The sequence below is a fragment of the Chroicocephalus ridibundus genome, chromosome 2 (assembly GCF_963924245.1).
Source record: "Chroicocephalus ridibundus chromosome 2, bChrRid1.1, whole genome shotgun sequence".
Lineage (NCBI taxonomy): Eukaryota > Metazoa > Chordata > Aves > Charadriiformes > Laridae > Chroicocephalus > Chroicocephalus ridibundus.
Window position 1 is genome coordinate 32,975,116 of NC_086285.1, and position 22,322 is coordinate 32,997,437.

Genomic DNA, 22,322 nt, shown 5'->3' on the forward strand with positions numbered 1-22,322 from the left:
CCGGTACCCAGGCCCTGGCAGGCCACCCGCCTTCACCTACCGAACGGGGCGACACGCAACACCGCGGTGCCCGCCGATAACGGGTGAGGGAACGGAGAGGCAGCGCCGCTACTGCTCCCAGCACCCCCCGCGCCTCTCATTTGCATATTTGTACCTTTGCGCCCGGGAGCAGCCAATCAGCGGGCGCGGCGGCGGGCTGCGGCCGCCGCTCACCTGCTGCGGCCGCGCCCGCGCGCTGGCGACCGGTGGTGGGGCGGGGCGGCGGCGGCCTCCTGCTGCGCGGTTCCCCGGCGGCGGCGGCGGCTGTGGCTGTGGCTGTGGCTGTAACGGCAACGCGATGGTGTGCGGAGGCTTCGCCTGCTCCAAGAACTGCCTCTGCGCCCTCAACCTGCTCTATACGGTGCATGGCGAGGCGGTGGGAGGGGCGCGGGCTGCCTCAGCGGGGTCTCCCTCGCCCTGGGGGTTCGACCGTAGGGAGGTGGCGGGGCTCACTCCGGCCTGAGGCTGCCTCCCCGCTGCGGGCTGGTGCTGAGGGGCCGGGGGGCGGCTCCGAGCTCGCGCTGCCGCTCGGTCGCGGCCTCCGGATTGGGGGGTGGGGAGGGTGGCACTGGTCAGGCCGGGCTTTGTCACCGCGGGGACGTGGCTCCCTGGGATCAAAATCCAGGGCGGTCCCCGAGCGGGTGGCGCGGCGAGCGCTGCCCGCCGGGGCTGGGGGTGTCTCATCCACTGCGTCCCCTCCGGCAGTCCGGGCCGGGCAGGGGCTAGCCCCGTGGCGAGGGGAGGCCCGGCCCGCTGGTGCCGTTTTTCCGCGTCTGGAAAGGTCGCAGCGCCAACCCAGGGGTGACCGGGGAAGGGTTTATTTTGTTATTCCTCTGCCAAAGAGGAGCACCGAAATAAGCCGGTGTATTGGGCCCTACGAGGCCCGTACGGACCAGAGCACACTGGAGGGGGGGGGGGTGCTGGAGAGACCCCCAGCTACCCGGTAAGCCGGCTTCCCTGCTCTGCCCTGGGGTGGACCAGTGAATTTAGGAAGTCAGGCTGCTTCGGGGTGGTGGGCAAATGTGTGAGGGGAAAAAAAAAATAATAGTAGTGTGCTAAACTGAAATAACTGACTTGCTGGGGATCTTCAGGCAGGTGCCTGGTTTTGTTCGTGCAAGTTGGAGGACCTATTTGCGACAGAGAACAATGAAATCTCCAATTGTGGTATAGCCGTGGGGTTTTTTTTACTCATTATCTATTTTAAAATGACACAGAAATAGCAAGAAACAGGAGTACGTGTAATGGCTTCCTCTCACAGCACATCTGGAGAGGTAGTATGTCCTCTAATGTTTCATGTTAACAGTCGTGCTTGGGGATGACTTTTGGCAGACTGAGATTGGGGTCAGGCAGTGCTTCTAGGCAGTTGTATCAGTGCTTTTCTGAAAGCACTGCCTGATCTCAACTGAAGGCGAAACAGAAGGACAAACAGGTCTAAAGCTGTTCATCAGAACAAACAGTTCTCATAGCTGGCGGTTACTGGACCTGATGGTAATCACCAGGACGGAGCATGTATGGATGTAGAAGGGCCTGTGATGAAGCCAGAGTTCTTTGTTATTATATTCTTGAGTGTATGAGGTGACCCTCATTCCCCTCATTAAGAAGAAAAACCTTAATATAGGAGAGGCTGTGCTTCCTTGAAGGAGTATAGTAAGTCCCTGAAAAAGTTTCTGAAGCATGCTTAGGTAGCCCAGCCTACCCACTGTGAAAGTCACCCAGGATCCCTGTGGTGCTATGGGTTGCCCATGCTACCCCCAGCCAGAATAGAGGGGAGCAGGTAAGCGTTGCCTTGTTTAGCATCTGTAAGTGGGGGTAAGTTTAGACTGTCACGATGAAGGAAAATTAGAATCATAGAATATCCCAGGTTGGAAGGCACCTCAAAAGATCATCTTGGCTGACTTTTCGTGGGATTGCCCCATCCCAGGAAATGGGTTATAGGTGGATTGTCCCATTCTGTTTTCTCTTTTCAATAAAACGGAGGTTAATGCAAGACTTCTTTCTGTTATTATTACTTCTTGAGTGACAGAAGAGTGAGAGCAATCTGGATCTTTGTAACATAATACATCCACAAATCTCATTTTGATGTCGTGTGAACAGCAGGTGTTTTTTCTGAAGATGCTGTTGCTTTTCCTATGGCCATTTATTAACCAGGTGTAACCAGGGTCTGGTAGATCATCTGGGTGTATTTGGCCTCAGCAAGGGTGGGTTGATCTTTGGGACCTCTGTAGTCCTGTTTGTGATACATGTACAATGCACCTATGACCTTAATCTTGCTTTGATGTCTCCTTGAGTGGAATTTACTTTGTGGGTGTCGCTTGGTATTCTTTCATTTGACCGATGCAGAACATATGTTTTTTGCTAAAGGGAAGCAATGACTTCCTTGAATTATAGTAACTAGAGTATCTGATTGCTATTGCTTGTTGCTTATTAATTATAGGCAAGTATAGGCTTTCAAATTCTGAGTTGCAGAAATAATATTTAAGGTATTTAGTTGGCCTGGTGGAGTTGATCTAGAAAAATTGTGTGTGCTTCTCTGTTCCTTGGTTAGACAAAAACCTGACAATACAAGACCTGGGTTGCAACAGCACAATGAATGATGGGCTTATTTTTTCCCAGATGGAGAAAAATACAGAAGACAACCAGAGCAAGAATTTCATCATCATCTTTTTAAACAATGTTAATTCACAGTAATCATTGGTGGGAAGGGAGTAGTTGGGCTAAGAAGGGATATAAGGTCAAATAGGTAACACTTTTTGAATGTTTTTCTAGTTAGCATTGATGTGTCTGTATCACATGCTTGGAATGAATTAACCCTCAGAACTGTATATTGGGGGTTACAGTTTATATTCTGCTTTTTTTAAAAACACTCCTAGACTAGGATATTGGAGCTTGTGTTTTTTTTGTTTGTTTGTGTTTGGTTTTTTGTTTTTTTTTTTTTAAATTCTGTTTCATTTTACTTTTTTATGGTAGTAAACCAGGAAAAATATATGTCCTGGCAGTAATAAATCAGTTACTGGTTTAAGGCGAGAAACCAGAAACCCACTAACCTAATTGCTGGCTTAACATTCTTTTCAGATGGCACTTTGCTGATGACTTTTGATTCTTCTCTGGGCTAAGTTAATGTCCTTAGGCCCTGATTCTATTTTTAAATTTATTTTATATGAGTAATTCTGGCATTTATGCTGAGTCTTGCTGACTTCAGTATGGTTCCTTATGGAAGAGTAGAGAAAAATAATTGAGACTATTTGTTGACTCAGTGTGTATATAATGACGTGTATTGCTGGAATGAAGTCTTACATGGAAGAACTGTCTACATATAAAGATCTTTAAAATACTAGTTGTGGGTTTCTGATCAATTTTGTCTTTATTCAATCATATTTACATTTCCCATCAAATGGCAAACCCATACAAACTGTTTAAAATGCCTGTCCAGAGAGTTCAGCCAAATTGAAGGATGTGTACGTAACCCAAGACTTCTAATCTTCCAGGTATGAGAACCCTAGGTGCTGGCTCCACCATTATTTGCTCACTTTAACCAGACAAGGATTTCCTTAGGTAGACAGTGTTCCTTCCAAGGAAGTCTTGAGTAATTGTGTTGAAGTGTGAACAGTTGCTATCTTATTTCAAATCAGATTCTCAGAAAGGAAAGGGAAATTCCTAAGTCGTAGCTTGTGATGAAAGACTGAACTGGTAGCTGGGCCACAAGATTAAATATTTAAATTATAAAAAAAAAAAATACAGTCAGTTCATTTGGATGATGTGTGCTGGTTTTGTCACCTGAGCAGCTACTTAATTATTGCTGCAACTGCAAACATGAACTGTTTGTTGTTAGTATGTAAACATCTTGCCTTTGTTTTGTTAAGCGGGCTTTCAGTTTTTCTTGCACCTAGAGTGGCCATTTGATTTAAAGTAAAACATATGGTAGCTTTGCCAGTAAAAGCGTGTATTTTTTAGTAGTGCAGAGTTCATTCCACAAGAGCATCCATGTTACCTCTTAACACTAGAAAGTACTTTTATCAAAATCATTTACTTCTTATAATACTTTGCTCTCTCAACTTGTTTTCTAGGCTGTCCTGTTTTTTCCATCCAGTGCTTTCCCAAAGCAGTGCATTTGAAAGGGTTTGTTTTGTTTTTTTTTTTCTATTGCTGCCTGTTGCTCTCTGGGTGCAGTATTTATTGAAAGTGTAATTAGTGCATTCTGCCCTCTTTATCAAAATCTATTTTTCCTGTGTTATGGAAGTATACAAAGATGAGTACAGAAATTGTCAGATTTGGACAGCATGTGTTTGGCATGGTAGCGTCTGTAATAGTGTTCGTCTTAGTTGCAGCATTCCCAATGCAGAGGGCTGATGATGTTGCATCTTCCATGCAGATCTGCTAACTCCATCTCCCTTCTCTCTGCATTGGGGAAACCTGTTGTTTGAGGCTGGGTGAACATCTGGATTTTCCTAGGGAAAGGGAATGTGTCTGTTCTCTGTGTTTTCGGATAATTCCGGACTGCTGTAGTGGCTACGCAGAGCCAGGTACTAGCAGACAGAAATTAGAGAAACACAGTTCTTGCCTCATGTGCCAGTTTCTCTCACAGGGGTAAATGAACCTGTGATCTCTGAGTTCAATTCCATTTTGGTTTGTATAATTTGTTTTCAGCTGTAAGAAGCAACCGATAAATAGCCTGCTGTTTGCTGTGTCTGATGGTCTGTGGTCACCGTCTAGGATTACAGTGTCAAGAGTTTGCCCCAGCACCAGCCTGTGCTGGGCCGCTTTAGCTCATTGTCCTAATGGGATGCTCAGCAGGTGGAGCAGGTTGCGTTGGAGCCGTTTCCGTTATTCTCAGGACATTTTGAAGGCGGTGGTGTAAGCTGTGCTATTTACTCTTGACGTGTAAATAAACAGTGGTACGGAAACTCCCAGCTATATGGCAGCAAAGGTTAATGTTGGTCATGTCGGTTGAGTCTTCGGGGATTTTTTGTGTTTGTTTTTCTTGGCATTTTGGGAAGGTTTCTATGCTCACATTTGAGAACACAGTGACTACAGCAAAAATATAGATACGTATTTTAAGACTTTTCACCAGTGCTTGGGAATGCCCTCAGCTATACTGTGTGTCAGTTTATAGCCAAAGTGACAGTGTTTTGTGGTAGCAGGTCATAATTGAGACATGTGCTGGGTCTGTAGACCAGATGTGAGTGGCTTTTGGTTTTTCACTCGCCTTGCGGAGAGTGCATAGTGGCATTTGGAGCTACGAAGGCAGGCTGTGTTTAGTGAAAGGACTGGAGAGCAACAAGGCACAGAATGGGGAGGCTATACGGAGCATGGTATGTTTTGATACCACTGATGCTTTCAGCCATCCCTGCAGTGCAAATGGACACTCTAAAACCAGCACAATTGTCGAGAAGCCTTTTGAATGCACTGTAGTAGCCTTGTAGCTTAAATCATTAATTGTGTTTTTTCTGCTGTTGTTTTCGTGTTGAGGGAGATATATGTATGGAAGAAGGATCCGTGGGATCACTGGGCTTCCTGAAAACACTTCATTTCCTTAAAAAAAACAATGAACAGACAAGCAATCAAAAGTGAACATTTCAGAATTTAGTTGTTCCTGCTACACAGCAAAAAGTTTGCATTTCCAAAGACCAGGGAGTATAAAACAGGGGTTAAATCTCACTACCATTTTAATATGAAAGAAGCTCATTGCATGGTCAGAACAAATGAATGTTGGCCTGTCACATGAAGAACTCTGAACTAGGCTGTCAAACAGAAAGAACTGGCCTTCCTGATAAGAGGTAGGAATGCTGCCTCTCATAAATTGCTTGTTCCACATCAGTGTCTCAAGGCTGTTGAGTAACCAGATTACTGATCACTCATTTAAGTAAGGCAGGTAGAAACTTCTACTTTCTACTAGAAATGTTATGGAGGTACCCAGAGCTTTGCTTACTGCTCAGCCTTTACTTTGCTTTCAGTAGAACTGAAGAAGTACTGTAAGGTGATAAAGTTGCTTACACGTTGGCTGGCTTACGGCTGTGATGGAAATCAATTTAGCTTAGTCATAGCTTGTTAAAGACGCACCACTCTATACTGCCCACTGTTTTAATGTGGTGTTTTTAGATGAAGTGCAGGGAACCAGAAGAATTGTCTTCTAGATTCTCTATGGCTTTGCAGAAATGGTTGGCTAAGTTGAAGGGGAGGGTGGTGAAAATCTCTACCTTCAAAATATATACCATTTGAAGTTTAAACTTTAAAGCCCCCTTAAAAGAAGTGGAATATGAATTTATATGTGGAGAGAGAGGTTAGGGAGGATGTGTTTCATCATGTGTGTAATCTTTCTAGTTTTAGTTCCTGTTCCATATCCAGCTTGACAGCTATTCTGTAAATATTTCCTTTGCTGATACCAGTATAAATGCTATGTAATCTCTTTACCTGGGAATAGTGAGGCTGTATTTCTTGAAATTTAAGTTCTGAAATGCAGTTTTTATCAGCGCCTTTTTGGGCTAAGGCTACAAGAAAACAGTGAGAACACTAACTTTTGCATATGACTTCCTTCCTAGCAAGCAGTCCAAGCTAGTTGAAATGCTGAAGAGTTGCTAGTTAGTCAAACCAGCAGATTTGCTTGTGGCTTGCCGTTGAAGGAAGGCGGAATTGGGTTTAGCATTTGAATTGTTTCTCAGTGGCTTGTCTGGCTAAATCATTTGTCACTATCTTGGTTTCTTTTTGTAATGTAGACTATAAGCTTGTGGATAAGTACACAAGGTGTAAGTGTAAAGATAAATGCATTTTCCAGTACAGGAGTGAGGGGAAATGAGCAGCTATATGCACAGGAGAACTTAAAGAACAGACCAAATTAGGAGATTTTTTTGTCTTGTAGAAGTAGTCATTTATGCAGCAGTAAGGGGAAATAAAACCCCAACAAGTACTGTAAAGACTAATGCTTTAATCATGTTAATAAGTCAACTGGAGAACAGGACAGTCAAACTTGTGATTACTTTTGAAACATCTATGAAGTTCAAGAGTGTGTGTATATATATATATGTATATATATAAAAATATATAATGAAGTCACTTTAAGGGGAGTCTGAGACATTCCACTGATCTTGAACTTAACAGTCCCTAAAATCTTTCCTGTAGAGATGCTGACATTGGAGTAACATTTTGTCTATTGGCAATATGCTTGATTTTCTTAATTTCTTTTTTTTCCTTTTACTCCATAGAGAAAGTACTCAATCTCATAGTGAAAACTATTGATCTTCACTTAGGATTTGTGCTACCTGTAGGTTTGTTCTGGTAAACACTTAATTTGAAATTGATGAGTTTATATATTGGATTATGCTAAGCCCGTGTTTGTGTGTGTGCTTTTTAAATAAGATTGCTAGAGTTTGTATTGAGAGAGAAGATAATGTATAATAAATGAGGTTATTAAATTTAAAATACTAGCTGTCATGCCCCCACACATGCATACACTTCCCATAGCTCTGTGTTGCTTTTCTGGTTTGTGGACAGTGTGTGCTTGTAGCATCTTTCTGTGAGACAGAATGCTTCAGTTTGAGAGCTGTGTAAATACTTTTGAGGAATCGTTCATTGCTGTTTTATTGAGGGACCTTACTGCTTGTAAGAGGGTTTTTTGCTGGTATGGGCTTTAGGAGCTGGTGGTAGTCTATTTGGTGGGCTAAACGAGTCCTTAGGAAGTGCTAAATTTGTCCCTAAATCTGTCTTTTTCATATGGAGAGTGGCAAAATTTCCATGGTGGAAGAGCTAGCTGTGGTGTGTGTGAGTTTTGGTTAGAAGGGACTTCTAGGGCTCATCTGTCGAGGCTCCTACTCAGAGCAGGATTACGACTAACACTTGTTTGCCAGCAGTGGCTTTGTCTACTGAGTCTTGAAAACCTCTAAGAAAAAAGATTATTGCCTCTCTGAGTAGGGCACAAAATCACCTTGCAGATATTTTTGCTGATGTCCAGTCTGAACCTTCCAAGCCTTTACTTGTGGTTGTTGCTTCTTGTTTTGTAGTCAGTCAGTACTGAGAAGAACTTGCCTCCGTTGTTTTTGCAATGTGCCTTCAGCTTCAGTTGCTTCACATTATCCCTAGGCTGCCTCTTTATCAGACTAAAACCCAGCTCCATCACCTGCTTCTCAAACTTCATCCTCAAGGCTCCAGGCCATTTTGGTGACTCTTTCCAGGTTCTCAAATTCCGTTTCAACCTGGGGGGCTTGAAATTGGACACAGTATTTGAGCTACAGTCTCACCAGCATTTAGTTTCCTTTGATTGCACACCTCTTGGCTTTCCCTGTTTGCAATGAGAGCAGACTCTTGGCTGGTATTCAGCTTGGCAACCAGCGTGATCCCCAGGTCTATCTCAATAAGACTGTTATTCAACCGGTCTGTTCCCAGGCTCCACTGAAGGACCCTAAGAGCAGAATTCTGCACTTCATGAGGTTCCTGTTGATTTATTCCTCAAGTTTATCAAGGTCCATCTGAGTCGAATCTCTGTTTGGAGAGTCAATCGCTCTGCCTTGTTTAGTATCATCCACAGATTTTCTGAGGATGATACTGAGAATTCTGTCTTACCACCCAGTTTGTTGGTGATACTGTATAATCTTGAGCCATCGATTACTACCCTTTAAGCTCAGCAGTCCAGCCTGTTGTCATAAGGTATACCAGGCCATTTCTCTAACCCATACCTCTTCAGCTTACTAATGAGACTACTGTGGGAAACCACATCAGTCTAATCACTAAAAACTGGACTGTGATTTCATGTCTTTCTGGTAGATTTATCAAGCGAATATTTGAAGTGTGAGTAAACCGGGGCTAGCTTTATGTAAGTAAACTCATGTAGGTAAAATGGAGTTTCACGTGTACTTCAGTCTTCCAAGGATGACACTGTTTGCTTTGGGGGAGTTCCAGTGCTGTAAGATGTGGTTTCAGTAAAATAAAGCTCAATAGGAAGTCTTTTTTCCTTTATTTACCAGAAGCAGGTGACTTCTTTATAAGTAAATGAAGCTTGTACATTTAGAATGTACACATTACTCATTTTGAAAGTAATTAAGGCCACTAAGTAACTTTGTTTCAAGTAGGTTTTACTACAAAGTCTCAGCAGCTTCACTTTTAGAAATATTGCATCTCAGTTCTTTTGTTTCAAAACACTGGAATAACACTGTTGACTAGTCATTTCTAGCTGCTAAACAGCAGCTAATGCTATGAGCCTTGCATTGTTTTACAAAGTTGTAAAACCCTTTCCCAAAACAGCTTAAGTTATTTTTCCTGTTTGTACTAGTATGCGTTTACTTTAGTTTTGTACATTATGACTCTATAAAACTATATATATATATAGTTTTATTGCTCAACATTCGGATTGTCCAATCCAAACCTAAAATGAAGGGCTAGCCATCATTTCATCTCTCAGTCAACATGCAGAGGAGACAGAAACTTAGTACTAAATCTGTTTCTGGAATAGTTAGTAAACGTCTAGTCTCCACTTCAGTTTTGAAACACGAGATCAGTTTTCTACAATCGTAAGTGTCCAAAATTGGAGTAACTGATAGTTATTTTCATCCAAATCATGTATCTGGCTGTCTGGATACGGCATTTTCACATAGTTTGCCATCCAGAGCCCAGTAACATGGACCTGTAATCATACTGAATTTCCATATGCCCATTGTCTAATTCCTTTAAACTACTTTTTTTTTGTGAAAGGAGAGAAAATATAGCCTTGGTATTATGGAGGTAAAGCTTGAAAATGAGGCTGATGGCTCTAAAACTAGAATACGATCAAAAGAGAAACTAAACTATCTTATGTTGTTTCATTTTCCAAAGCCGGTCACCTGATTCCTGAACATCCGGGGTTCAACAGCGGGTTTAAAAGCCAGAGAGGCTTTTTTTCCTCTTGAAAACTGTAGCGGTTCTAGATTCAGTATGCGGCTGTTTCTGCCACAAAAGCTTTTTGGGCCAGGAGGGTCATGGTTATAACTTTCAGTGTCATACACACTAATTTCATGTACGTATCCTGAAATAATGGAAGCTGAGATGAGTAACAGCAGCAAGAAGTAACCAGTACCCTGCAGCTCACACACTGCATTTATCCAATAGGTGTTTTAGGCACAGATTTTGTTTAGGTCTTTTCTTCTGATTTTGATAGTTTAAAACTAATTTCATTAATTGTTTTAGACCTCTTATGAAATGAGCAAAGAGTTGAACAAATACTCGTTTTGGTATCCTGGAGGCAGATCGGTAAAAATAAACATTTGCAGTCATAGCTCAGGCAGGAAAATCGTTGCTCATTAGGAGGAAAGTTTCTTCTGCTTTTCTTTGTGAAATAAATTGAAATTTGACATTGCCTTTGAGATTTTTTTATGAGATAACACTTTGAAGAGCTATGTAGTGGCAATGTGAGTTCAGTGCTTAGAACTTGACGTAGAGCATAGGACATCAGCCAGCACTTTCTGATTGGAAATTGGATTATGGGATTTCTTTTGCTGTTCACTTCTGATGCCTACATGGAAAAATAAATCTTCCCAGTGGTATGAGACAATGAAATAAAGTGAACAGGCATAGATCAGAACAGGTAGATCTTGCACTTAACTGTCTAATTAGCAAGGCTAATTTTTAACATAATAACAACATCAGTCAGTCTATAGCTTGGTGCAGAATGCATTCCGAAAATCTGGGCAGAGCCAAGGCTTTTTGTTTTGTTTTATTTTTTCTTCCCCCATCTGTAATTTAGATTCATGACATGTTGACCCAGTGTTTTGGTTTTAACTGAACATAGCGATTAAGGCTTTTTGTTTGAGAAACAAAGACAAATGTGAATTAATCCTAAACCTCTATTGGTATTGAACAATTCCTTTGAATTTTATAGTGTTCTTTTGTCTCTTCACGTTGTGAGAGAGTTGTAGGTATCACAAATATCTTCCGTTTGCTTCTCGCTGACTCTCTTAAATTTCTTCTGTGGATTACTGGCTTTTGATAAAAATATCTTTTTGAGGTGTGTTCCTGTGGGAACACATGAAAAAAACACCCACTGTGTTTTGATCTTGATGAACATCACTACTTGTTTTACAGTATTCTTGATTTCCATGTTTCAGAAGTAGCATTACATAGGTCAGCCTTCCAAAAGGTACTTAAGTTGAAAAAATATACAGACATATTTGGTATTAAAATTAAAAAAAAAATGCCCTGCTCTAAGGTAAGTATACTGAAATAATGGATAAATTGGAAATTTACTCTTTATTTATTTATTTATTTCACCCATCTGGATAAGCAGTAAAACATCATGAGATACGTCTTGTTTGAATGCAAGCTGGTGGGCAAGTGTAAGTGCTTACTCTGTATTTGTTGTTGAATAAAGCTAAGTAGTTGGACTAGACTAAACCCTTCCTGTTTTGTGGTTTGATCTTGTTGGTTTTTTTTAAGTAATGATACAAATTCTGGGTATTTTTTTGAGGTCAGGGTTTTTAAAAATTAAAACTTGCATGTTGAATTGGTGTTGTTTAACAGACAACATAATGGGCGATATGTTACACGTACGTCTAACTCTTTCAAACAAGAGAGTGTTGGGCATCTTGCGCATTGGACATCTGCACTGGATTTGTCTGTTCCTTCCCTCCTGCTGTACCTCATTACAAATTTCTCTGCAGCTTTGCATGTTGAAGTTTTTTTTTTTTTTGTTCTGTTTTTGGCATGGAAACAGGAAAGGCTGGAGCTTCCTGCCCATATAAACAATAAATTTCAGTAAAATTACTGGGACAGATTCTGTCTGCCTTCCCCGAATACCATCTTTAAAAGGAAGGAAACAGAAGAGTGTTTTGGGAATAGAAATAGGATTGACCTCATAGTAGACCTATTTTCTTGAAGAAATATGTAGCAGAGACAGGGTGCCTTTATTGTTTTACTACGTGAAGTCCTTGAGATACAGATCTAAAAAGTATTTTTGTGTTTCGATAATTAATTACTACAGCTGTATTCCTGATTACAGTAGGTTTTGGCAAAGTGCACTTTTTTATGTGTTCAGAGCTGTGGACTGTATATACTATTTTCTTTAAATACACTGTATTTCAGAAAACATCTTGAATTTTCATTTTTCCATTCTGTGAATTCATGCCAATGATTTTAGCTAATTTGTCAATTCTGTTATAATCCACACTTCAGTTTGGTCTCTCTAGTTCATCACAGTGTGATGTGGCTTGACTAGTAGGCAGATTAAGTTGTAACAGCTCCACATTAACAGTGTTGAAGAATATGTGTGCCTTAAAACATCTGGAACTGAAGTTATCTCTGCGATGAAGTGGAGGATTGGTTTGTTTAGGGTTGTGATTCTCTTTGCACTGGAAAGAAAAATTGTACCTTTCTAATAACACTGTTAATGTAAAGAATGTAGCTGTATGTAGGCTGAGCCTCTTTTAATACGCAGACTAACTTTTTGGTTTTTCTTCCCTCCAGCTGGTAAGCCTGCTGCTGATTGGAATTGCGGCATGGGGAATTGGCTTTGGCCTCATCTCTAGTTTCAGAGTTGTTGGAGTGGCAATTGCAGTAGGAATCTTCCTCTTCCTTATTGCCTTAGTCGGATTGATTGGTGCAGTGAAACATCATCAAGTATTGCTGTTCTTTGTATCCTTCTGATGCATTACATGGATTGCAGCTTGGTTCAAGTCATGTAAACAGCCTGCTCTGTCAGCTGAGGCTGTTGTGGGAAGTGCTTCAGGAACAGAAATTCACAATCTTATTTTGGTCAAGTGCAGTCTAAATTAAACTTCCCCCTTAACTTTGGTCTAGCTTCCTTTTTTTTCGTCCCTTACAGAAGTATTAAGGTCTCCTCTTTTTAAAAATCAAAATATTTTAATTTTTTGAGAGCTTTTTCTGGTGGGTTGCTGAGTCACAGCTGCCTCTTACTGTGTGCTCAACCCTACACCAAGCTAGAGTATGTAAACTATTAATATTTAACAGTAGAGAAAGGTGATACTTCTAGATAACAAGGTGGTTGTAGCTGGCAGGGGAATTCATTGTGGGTAATACAGGCTGTCAAAAAGCACTTTCTTTTCATGTCTAGTCTAGAAATGAGCACAGGCCTTCTCAGTGTGTTTTGCTGCCCCTTTCTGCTTACTGATGCTGTGTAAGCAGCCTGTGGTGCTGCCTTGCATAACAAAATTGATCTGTTTGGATGAGAAAAGATTAATCAGATCAAATTCTTATTTTTCTGGTTGCAGTCTATGAATAGGTAGTGACCTTCACTTTGCAAACAGTTTAATTGTGTGAGATAAGTATCTGCCTCTGAACACAGCAGCCAAATTGTGAAGACAGTGCCCAGCTTTCAAAACATGATCTTTAGTATCAAAGCCTGTTTGTTCTTTTTGTTTTATACTGTTTTCAGATGCATTAGTCCAAAAGTGTGTGAAGCTGTGTTCCAAAAGCAACTCTCACTTTTTTTTTTTTAATTTAGGCTAAAGTTACCTTACAGTTACCTTTTGTATTAATTAGAAGACTATGTCATTTAAGAAAAAAAAATTCTGAATATGTAATACCCAGAAAAGTATCTTCTTTACTATTTTATTTAAGTGAAGTGTCATTAAGTAACAACATTAGTCCCTAAAGCTAGAGAAATTAGCTGTAGATTTTTTTCTCTCAAAGTCCCTTTTATTAACCTTTCTGCTCATGTTGTCTTGCTGGGCAAGAAACACCTAACCCAGAAAACAGCTATGTATAGCAGTAGCCAAAAAGGGATAATATATGGTCATTAAGTTCTGGGAACACTATTTAGGTCATCTTTTCTACATCCAATCAGAATTTACTTCTGTAGTTTGGTTTTTTTTTTCAAAGGGCCTATTGTTATCCAATGAAGTAAGGAACACCACTAGGTGTTATAAACGTATATGTTATAAAAGCAAAATTAAATTGAGAGTGTATCCTTAACTACTGTTTCTAGTACATGATTATTCTTTTGCTAGTCTTCATTGTCCAGTTTTCTGTCTCTTGTGCCTGTTTAGCACTAAACAAGGAACAGCAGGTAAGAAAAGTTTCCTGACTTCTCAGTTAATCTACAGCACAATACCATAAATATATATGTACATACACATATTTTTTTTAAACATGTATATAGTCTTCCACAAAATGAAGAGGGCATATTTTAAGACAATCAGCATAAGGACTAGACCTTAGGCAGTGCTTGGCTGTGGCAGCTAGAAAGAAGTACATCTGCGTTCTAAAATTGCTTTCAACTGTCCTTTTTTTTTTTTTAAAAAGTTGTTTTGTTTTTAAGCTTCCTGTGTAGGTTTATGGTCACAAGTGTAGCAGCACGATATCTTGACTATCTCATGTGTTCAGCAATTGCAGATAAGCTGAGGAAATCTACAACAATCATAATGTAAAGATGATAAAGCCACTGTATGGTTCTTGTGTAAGTGAAAAGGTCATAGCTACGTTGAGAACCGAGGTGACCATTAAGTATGAAAGTAAAACCAGATTCCATGCAGTATGGAAACTTAATTCTTGACTGTGTAAGACGCAAGCAAGGGTACAGTGACTGAATAGTCAGCTTCCTATATGTAAGCACACTTTTTGTTTAAAGTCTGAGCAGTCCCCATAAGATTAGTTGCATGTCCCATTACTAGTGCTCTTCCGGGTTTAGGAAAAAGAAAGGAAGAAAATTAATTATAACCATGAATGTGCTGCTGCTAGATGCTTCTATTTCACTAGCTAGACAGGCTGTTCGAACATTCAAGTCATTCTTTAATATATTATCCTGTTAGACTTCAGGATCTGAAGGTTTTAGTTAGGGAATTATCAGCTTGGCCTAATGTATTGTTTTCCAATGAAATGAAAACCACTTCAATTGATCTAATGTGTATTTGCTTATGCCTTCTAGAGTCAACTTCTAGAGGTGGGATGGAATAACACTAACAGCGCGAGAACAGACATTGAGAGAAATTTGAATTGTTGTGGATTCAGAGTTTTTGATCCGAATGAAACCTGCGCCTCTGTAAGTTCTTTGAGTGTGAAAAAACTTACAACTTCATTGTGTTCGTTCATAGTTGCAGAAAGCAGAGTTTTTTAAGAAATGTGTAAGGTAGTTGTTCCAATGATACTAAGCTCTTTAGGTAACTTATTAGAAACATAATCACACAGCACCCTGCAAAGATTGTACTCAATTGTTGTTTATGTACTTGAGTTTTTGGAGTCTTTTAAAACTGCTAGAGTTTTGTCCATGGCTGGCAGTCTTTTACAGAGATAACTAGGTGCTTTCAATCAACAAAGAGTCATTGGAAAATGGAGTGCAATTCTGTGTTTGTGTCTGCTACAGGATTGTTTTAGAAGTCACCACTGTCAACCATGTGCACCAATAATAGAAGAACATTCTGTAATGGTGCTGAGATTTGTTGGAGGCATAGGACTCTTCTTCGGTTTCACAGAGGTGAGTAGGAGGTTAGAAAATTGTGTGTTTTTTCCCCACTTTTAAGGCTTTGTTTTGTGAAGCAATTAATTTTAGGTGGTTTATACAGGAACTCTTAGTACTATCTCAGGAGTCAAATTAATTATGGCAAATTTTTCCAGACTATAACCTTGCTTAAGTCTGCCAAAAGGGGGGCTTGTCATTATTCAACACTGGGACTTCTTGCAACTTTTATGTTATTTGGACTACAAACTGCAGCCAGACACCACATTAAAATGTGGTGCTGTGAAGTTTAAGTTTTGCAGCAAGTTAGCTATTCAGGTTTACCGTTCTCCAAAGGTAATTAGAAGAGTGCCATTGCTTTACCTTTTTCCTGTGTTCTTCCCGCCTCCCCTCACCTGTGCACGCACACAGTCTTCGGGTTTTTTGGTTTTGGGATTGATTTTTTTTGGTGCCTTCTGGAGTGCAAAGGTACAGTTTCATGATGAGTGAACTGTATTTTAAACATCAAGTTTAAAAGATCTTTGACTCTTTGCTTTAGTATCTATGTGATACATATATACTTTGCTTTATTGATTGGTGAACAAAAAAATACGCTGAGCAGGTCTTTCATAACCTCACAGTAGTACATGTGAAGATACTCCTGCTGCTGCTTCGTGTAGTTTTCAGAAGGTTTGTAGATATTACAACAACAAGAGAGATAACCGCAACTTAAACAGAATCACTCTGACATCTGCCCTCAATTTCTCCACTAAAAATGTGATGCTGCTGGGAGGGGGGAAGGTTGTTGGAGGGAACGACGGGATTTGAAAGTGTACTAGAAAAATACTGGTAACTGTAAAATGAAACTATTTGGAGGATTTGTTTATCATTACACTAAAAACAGATTTATGAATATTTATCGTTTGGGGAGGGGAAGAGTAATGTTAGACATGCCTATGAGAAATATTTTGCATTGCATTGCAGGTACAGTTTTGGCTTTTTTGCTTTGTTCTCTCTCTTGAATTCTTTCTGAGAGGGTGCATTCTTTTTCCTAATTAAGAAAGCTGGTGTGTGGTTGTACAGTCTTAGCAACAGTAAAATATCCTCAACTTGTGTATTGAAAATTTATTGTCAGGATTTTATGTTTAAAACAAATTCCGTAAAACTGATGGGAAGATGGGGTGGAGACCTTCTGCTTAATAATATCTTTGGTTTTTGTTTTCAGATTCTGGGAGTCTGGCTGACATATAGATACAGGAACCAAAAGGATCCCCGTGCAAACCCCAGTGCATTTCTTTGATAAATTTATAAAGGACTGAATCTTCTTTCTGTGCTGTCTGCTTCAAACTATTGATTCTCCATAGTTTGGTATTTCTCCATAATAGGTATTCTACGTATAACCAAAAGAAAACTTTATTTTCCATAAGAAATTTGTAGTTTTCATATTTAATTTCCCACTATTTTTCTTCTAAGAATCTCTATCTTGAAGTAGACTGGTGTGTTCAGTGTCTGGGCAGAGGCAGACTGCTGCTCTGAGCCGGTTAAATCACTTAAATAAATCGATGTGGTGAACTCTATACAGTGAGTCATATAGCACTGGCTTCTGTGGTGTCCAAAAAAACCTGAAAGTATTTTCTGCTGTATTCATTGATTACAAAAAATTCACATGACTTCTCATTAAAATAATAAAAATATATGGTGGATGGTTGGATTGTATGATTTGATTAGGCTTTAGGATGAACTATGGTCAACTTTTTGTCTTAATAATGGTCTCCCACTTTGCTGTTAAGGTAAAAATAGAAGATAAAGATGTTATTTTCTGTAGTGCACGTAAGTGTATGTTAATGACTACTGTAGTCTTCACCCATCCCCTTCCCTGTTTGTTTTGGCTTTCTGGTAGCTTTAGCAATTTGTTGAGAATAAAAGTAATTCTTTACTTTTTAGTGGGTATCTTCACAATGAGAAAATGAATGAAGAAAACCAAAAGAATGTAATCTGCAGCTGATTAACTTGAAACTTTTTTTTTTCTTTGACAAGTGAATGAAGTTTGGTATTTGCACAAAATCAGAATCAATAGTGGTCTGTCATCTTTAATGTAAGAAACTTGATGTCTGGAAAGCTGTTGTACAGCTATTTTTTCAGATGGTGTAAAATTATTGTTGTAATAACTCAGCAGTATATATTCCTCCGTCGTTCAGCTAACAGTCTTGATTTCATGAGATATTGAATGATGTGTAAAAAAAAAAAAAAGTAAAACCAAGAAAACAATGGTTTCCAGTAGTTTTTTGTTTTTTTAAAAAAAACAAGAAAGGAAATAATTAAAGTTAGAACAGTAGATTATCCATCTAGTAAGTGTTGTCTGAGCTGAAGGAAAGCTTGGTCCCTCTTCCAAACTGTAATAAAGTGATACATCAGCTGGATATCAGACATCTAAACACCCAAGGTGCATAATGTTCCATTTGTTTCTAATCACACTGAATTGCAGACCTGCAGTGCACCTTTTCTTCATTCAGTTGCTGCTTCTGGTGTGGTAGGCAGCTGGTGTAGCCTGAAAGACAACTCTGCAGAAAGAAAAGGGGAAGAGTTAAGGCCATCTGCCAAGGAATACAGCAGCTGAGCCAGGTGGGAAGGAAGACAGTGAGGGCAGACAGAAGTGGGTTCTCATTCAGTCTCCCTTTACTAGGGAGATGCCTCCTTGCTCCTGTGGCAAAAAGATGTTGAAATACATGCCCATCAGAACACTTTCAGACTTTCATGTGCCCAGTGTTCCTAAAGAAGGAATTGTCTCGAGGTTTCGAAGGGGAAGAGTTGAACCTGAAGGCCGAGAGATACCAACTTGCTGGAGAGAGCTGCTCCTCAGGTGTAGCTGGTTGTTCAACATCTGCTGTCAGCGCCATCTCCTGGTGTTTGGTGTGTGAATTACTGCTGCATAGGTGGAGAAGCATTGGTGTCTGTTTCAAGCACATACTTGTGTGCTCAGTATAAGAGCCCACTCGTGTACTGAAAGATCTTAAGAGCCTTCAGACTATTACTGAAGTATAATGTAAATGCACGCAGGTTTTTTTTTTTTGTTTTTTTTTTTTACCCAAGTGCTGGCCTGTTCAAGCAGCTAAACAGCCGTTCTCAATACATGTCAAGAGAATGGTGATCATCTCGTTGCTGTTTTCAGTTAATTTTCCTAGTCTAGACAGGCTCTGTATTTTGTACATTACTGTAATAAATTAAAGGAGAAGCCTTATGGAGAGAGTGCATGAAGCTTAAAATAATATTGTTTTGCTGCTTCAATTTTGACTTTTTTCCTAATTGTTTTTCTTACTTAGCTTGGGCTGGGTCTGTTTTTGTAGATATGGTAGGTGATATTGGAGTGTAAATACGCATCACTGAAAAAGTACTGAAAATGTTACTACTTTAGAAACGCTCATGTCTTGGAGCCCTTAGTGTGAATTTGTTTTAGTAGTCAAAAGATCAGTGGATCTTATAGTTCGAAGTTTTTCTATCATATTAATAATACTTTGCTCTTTATTATTGTGATTTAAAAATAAAAAACCCCGCAAACCCTGAAATTCACATCAGAGATGTGGATTCACTTTCAGAATTTGATTCTTAATGGGGGCAATAAAACACATTGAGTCTGACTTTGTTTGGGGGTGGGGGGGAAGAGATTAGCCTCCCTCAGAAGAGGTCTGACTTGCATGTCAGTGTACAAGAAATGTTCTGATGTGTTGAAATAGAGCATTTATTTTTTTTTATTTATACCTATTCTTGGTGGGTTTTGCCTTTGAAGTTTGCTTTGTTCATTGCCGAACAAAGTTTTTCCTCTTGAGAAAATAGTTTTGGTCATATAAAGATGGTTTTTGTTTGGTTTCTAGGGAGGCGTTTTAATTTTTATCTGACTGTTTGAGCATTGGGCTTAATTGTAACCAGATTGTCTATAAGCTATTTACAACAGCAGACTAGCAAAACAACAGAGCAGTTTGACTTGAAGCATTCTTAATGCTTACATTAGATGTCTTTTGACCTTAGTTCCATTGAAATGCTTTCTTAAAATTGGTTATTCTGGAAAATGTAGAAACATGTCTTGAATTCTTTCAAGACACCTACACATTTTTACCACATAAAAATAACTGGCTATAAAATAATAATTCTTTGTCTGAGACAGTGAATCCAGATCTTAACTAACATGCTGATACCACTGCACAGCATCTGACTCCTCTGATATGAAAATAACTATTAAAGAATGGTAATTTGAATTGGTACCTGTAAAAATTACTTTAAAAGCTATAGCTGATAACTGAGGAGTAACGTGCTGGTGTTACTAGCTGGCATTATTATTTTTAGGCCTAATTATTTAAAGATTGTCTGAATGGTAGTGGAATTCTGGAAACCCTCTTCATCCTGTGCACTTCAAGTTACTGAATGTATATACTTCAGAAATTATTTTCCCAGGTTTTCTCATGAAAGTGAAAGATATATTTTAGTAACACTATCTCAGCTTGATGCGTCCAAATAATCTATTTAGAGAAGAGAATGAAAAGAGCAGAATTAAGTTCACCATTTAACTATTAAGATTCTTGAAAATTTGTCTGAGGTGAAAAGCAAACTATAAAGCCATAGTATTGAGTGCAAAAAAGGAATTTGAGATTCAAAAATTTCTTGATGCTTACAGGCTGATCTAGCTTGTGTATTTGCATCTATAGCATGTAGACTAGTAGAACCTTGTAGAATATGCCTTATATTATGCCGTTTACTTTGCTTAAGAAAATGATGCTACTTCGGTAGAGTCATAAAACCAGACTTTTAAAAATGTGGTGGCATGGACAGCAGCTTTTGTTTTCTATCAGTTACACAGCTCTAGCAACTTTGAGTCAAGTAGATAAAGGTTATTCTGGTAACCAATTGCTCCAGCCTCCCTCAGTGCTGTCGCTCTGCTCAGTGGTATAAACACCTTTTTTGCATTTTGTGGCTGATAGCTGCTTCAAGAGAGTATTTCTGCCCATGCTACATCCTTTTTTCCCGTCTTCTGCTTGGGAAGGAAAGGAAAGACCTTTGTGCAGCAAGGAATTCCCTCATTACAATTAAAGAATGCTGCAATAAAAAGGAATGTCTCACTGAACTGCTGAAGGCATACTCAGTTGCATCTCTGGGGTCATTTCCGGGTACCACTTGGGATTTTCTGGTTGGTAGGATTCACATGCCTTGCCAAAGGTGTATCAGCAGGTGCCTTGCTTCTAATTTTGCTGAGCAATTCCCTTGAGCTGAAGCTCTTGCTTCTCTTGCCTGTCCTACCCTCACGAGTGTACTTCTCTATTGTGATTATTATGACTGGTAGTAGTAGTAATGGTAACAGTAGTGGTAATAATGGCTGATGTTGCCAAAAAGCTGAGAAGATAGTGCAGGTATAGTCCTGGGCAGTGTTTCTCACTAGTGCTGCTTCTGAGCTCTTAGATATTGGAGGTGGGGAAGTCTCCTGTTGGCCTAAGTCTTGAGATGGTCTGTACTCCCGTGGCGTTCATCTGTAGGCTTTCTATTAGTTCTGACTTCTGTCCCTTTTGGGCTTGTAAATACACTTACAAGCCATAACACAATCATGAAACCAGCTGTATAGTCAATACAGTATCACTTCTATTAATCATCTCAAGGCTTTACTGAATTGCGATGTAAGCAGGAATCTTTTAAGGGAAGCAGTTCTTCATCTTTAAAAATAATCTTCAGGTAGATAAGGTGATCCTTGGATCACTTCAGAATACAGCCAGTTTAAAGAAAAAGAAACAACCTGTATGAACAATCCCATCCTCTAGTCTCAAGTACTTTTCTGTGAAAGTTTTGCACTGCTTCTTAGCTAACTGTAAAGAAAGGGCTAACGATGAGAGCTCGACATAGGTTGGTGCTATGAGAAAATAAATGGTGATAAAGCAGGCTGAGCAATCCAGAGTTTAGCTAGCTCCTGAAACTGGAGGTAAACAGCTGCTTTCTTGTACTGAGTTTGGCTGGGTAGAGTTAATTTTCTTCATTGTAGCTTGTGAGGTGCTATGCTTTGGATTTGTGACCACCGAATCACAGAATGGTTCGGGTTGGAAGGGACCTTAAAGATCATCTAGTTCCAGCCCCCCGGCCATGGGCAGGGACACCTCCCACTAGACCAGGCTGCAAAAAGCCCCATCCAGCCTGGCCTTGAACACTTCCAGGATGGGACATCCACAGCTTCTCTGGGCAACCTGTTCCAGTGCCTCACCACCCTCACAATAAAGAATTTCTTCCTAATATCCAATCTAAATCTACCCACTTTCAGTTTGAGGCCGTTACCCCGTGTCCTATCATTACACTCCCTGATGAAGAGTCCCTCCCCATCCTTCCTGTGGGCCCCCTTTAGGTACTGGAAGGCTGCTATAAGGTCTCCTCGGAGCCTTCTCTTCTCCAGGCTGAACAACCCCAACTCTCTCAGCCTGTCCTGATGTTTTAGTTGTTGCTGACACTTACACAGCAATGAGGCCTTTTCTGCTCCTCACACTGCCCTGCCAGCGAGTAGGCTGGGGGGGCACAAGAAGCTGGGAGGGGGCACAGCTGAGACAGCTGACCCCAGTTGACCAAAGGGATAACCCATATCATATGACATCATGTTCAGCCGTAAAAGCTGGGGGAAGGAGGGGGAAGGGGGAATGTTCAGAGTTATGGTGTTTGTCTTCCCAAGTAGGCGTTACGCGTGATGGAGCCCTGCTTTCCTGGAGATGGCTGAACACCTGCCTGCCGATGGGAAGCGGTGAATGAATTCCTTGTTTTGCTTTGCTTGCGTGCACAGCTTTTGCTCTACCTATTAAACTGTCTTTATCTCCACCTATGAGTTCTCTGACTTTTACCCTTCCAGTTCTCTCCCCCATCCCTCTGGAGGGGAGAGAGCAGCGGCGGCGTGGGGCTGAGCTGCTGGCCAGGGTTAACCAACAAC

The 22,322-nt window shown here is 40.2% G+C and overlaps 1 protein-coding gene across 1 annotated transcript; it reads left to right on the forward strand.

Moving 5' to 3' along the window:
- The first annotated feature begins 242 nt into the window (after positions 1–242).
- Positions 243–17,098, forward strand: TSPAN13 (tetraspanin 13). Its single transcript, XM_063324952.1, has 6 exons — positions 243–400; positions 12,457–12,624; positions 13,937–14,017; positions 14,876–14,989; positions 15,311–15,421; positions 16,608–17,098. The coding sequence occupies exons 1-6, from the start codon at positions 338–340 to the stop codon at positions 16,680–16,682; spliced, it is 612 nt and encodes a 203-aa protein (XP_063181022.1). The 5' UTR covers positions 243–337; the 3' UTR covers positions 16,683–17,098.
- Positions 17,099–22,322: the final 5,224 nt, after the last annotated feature.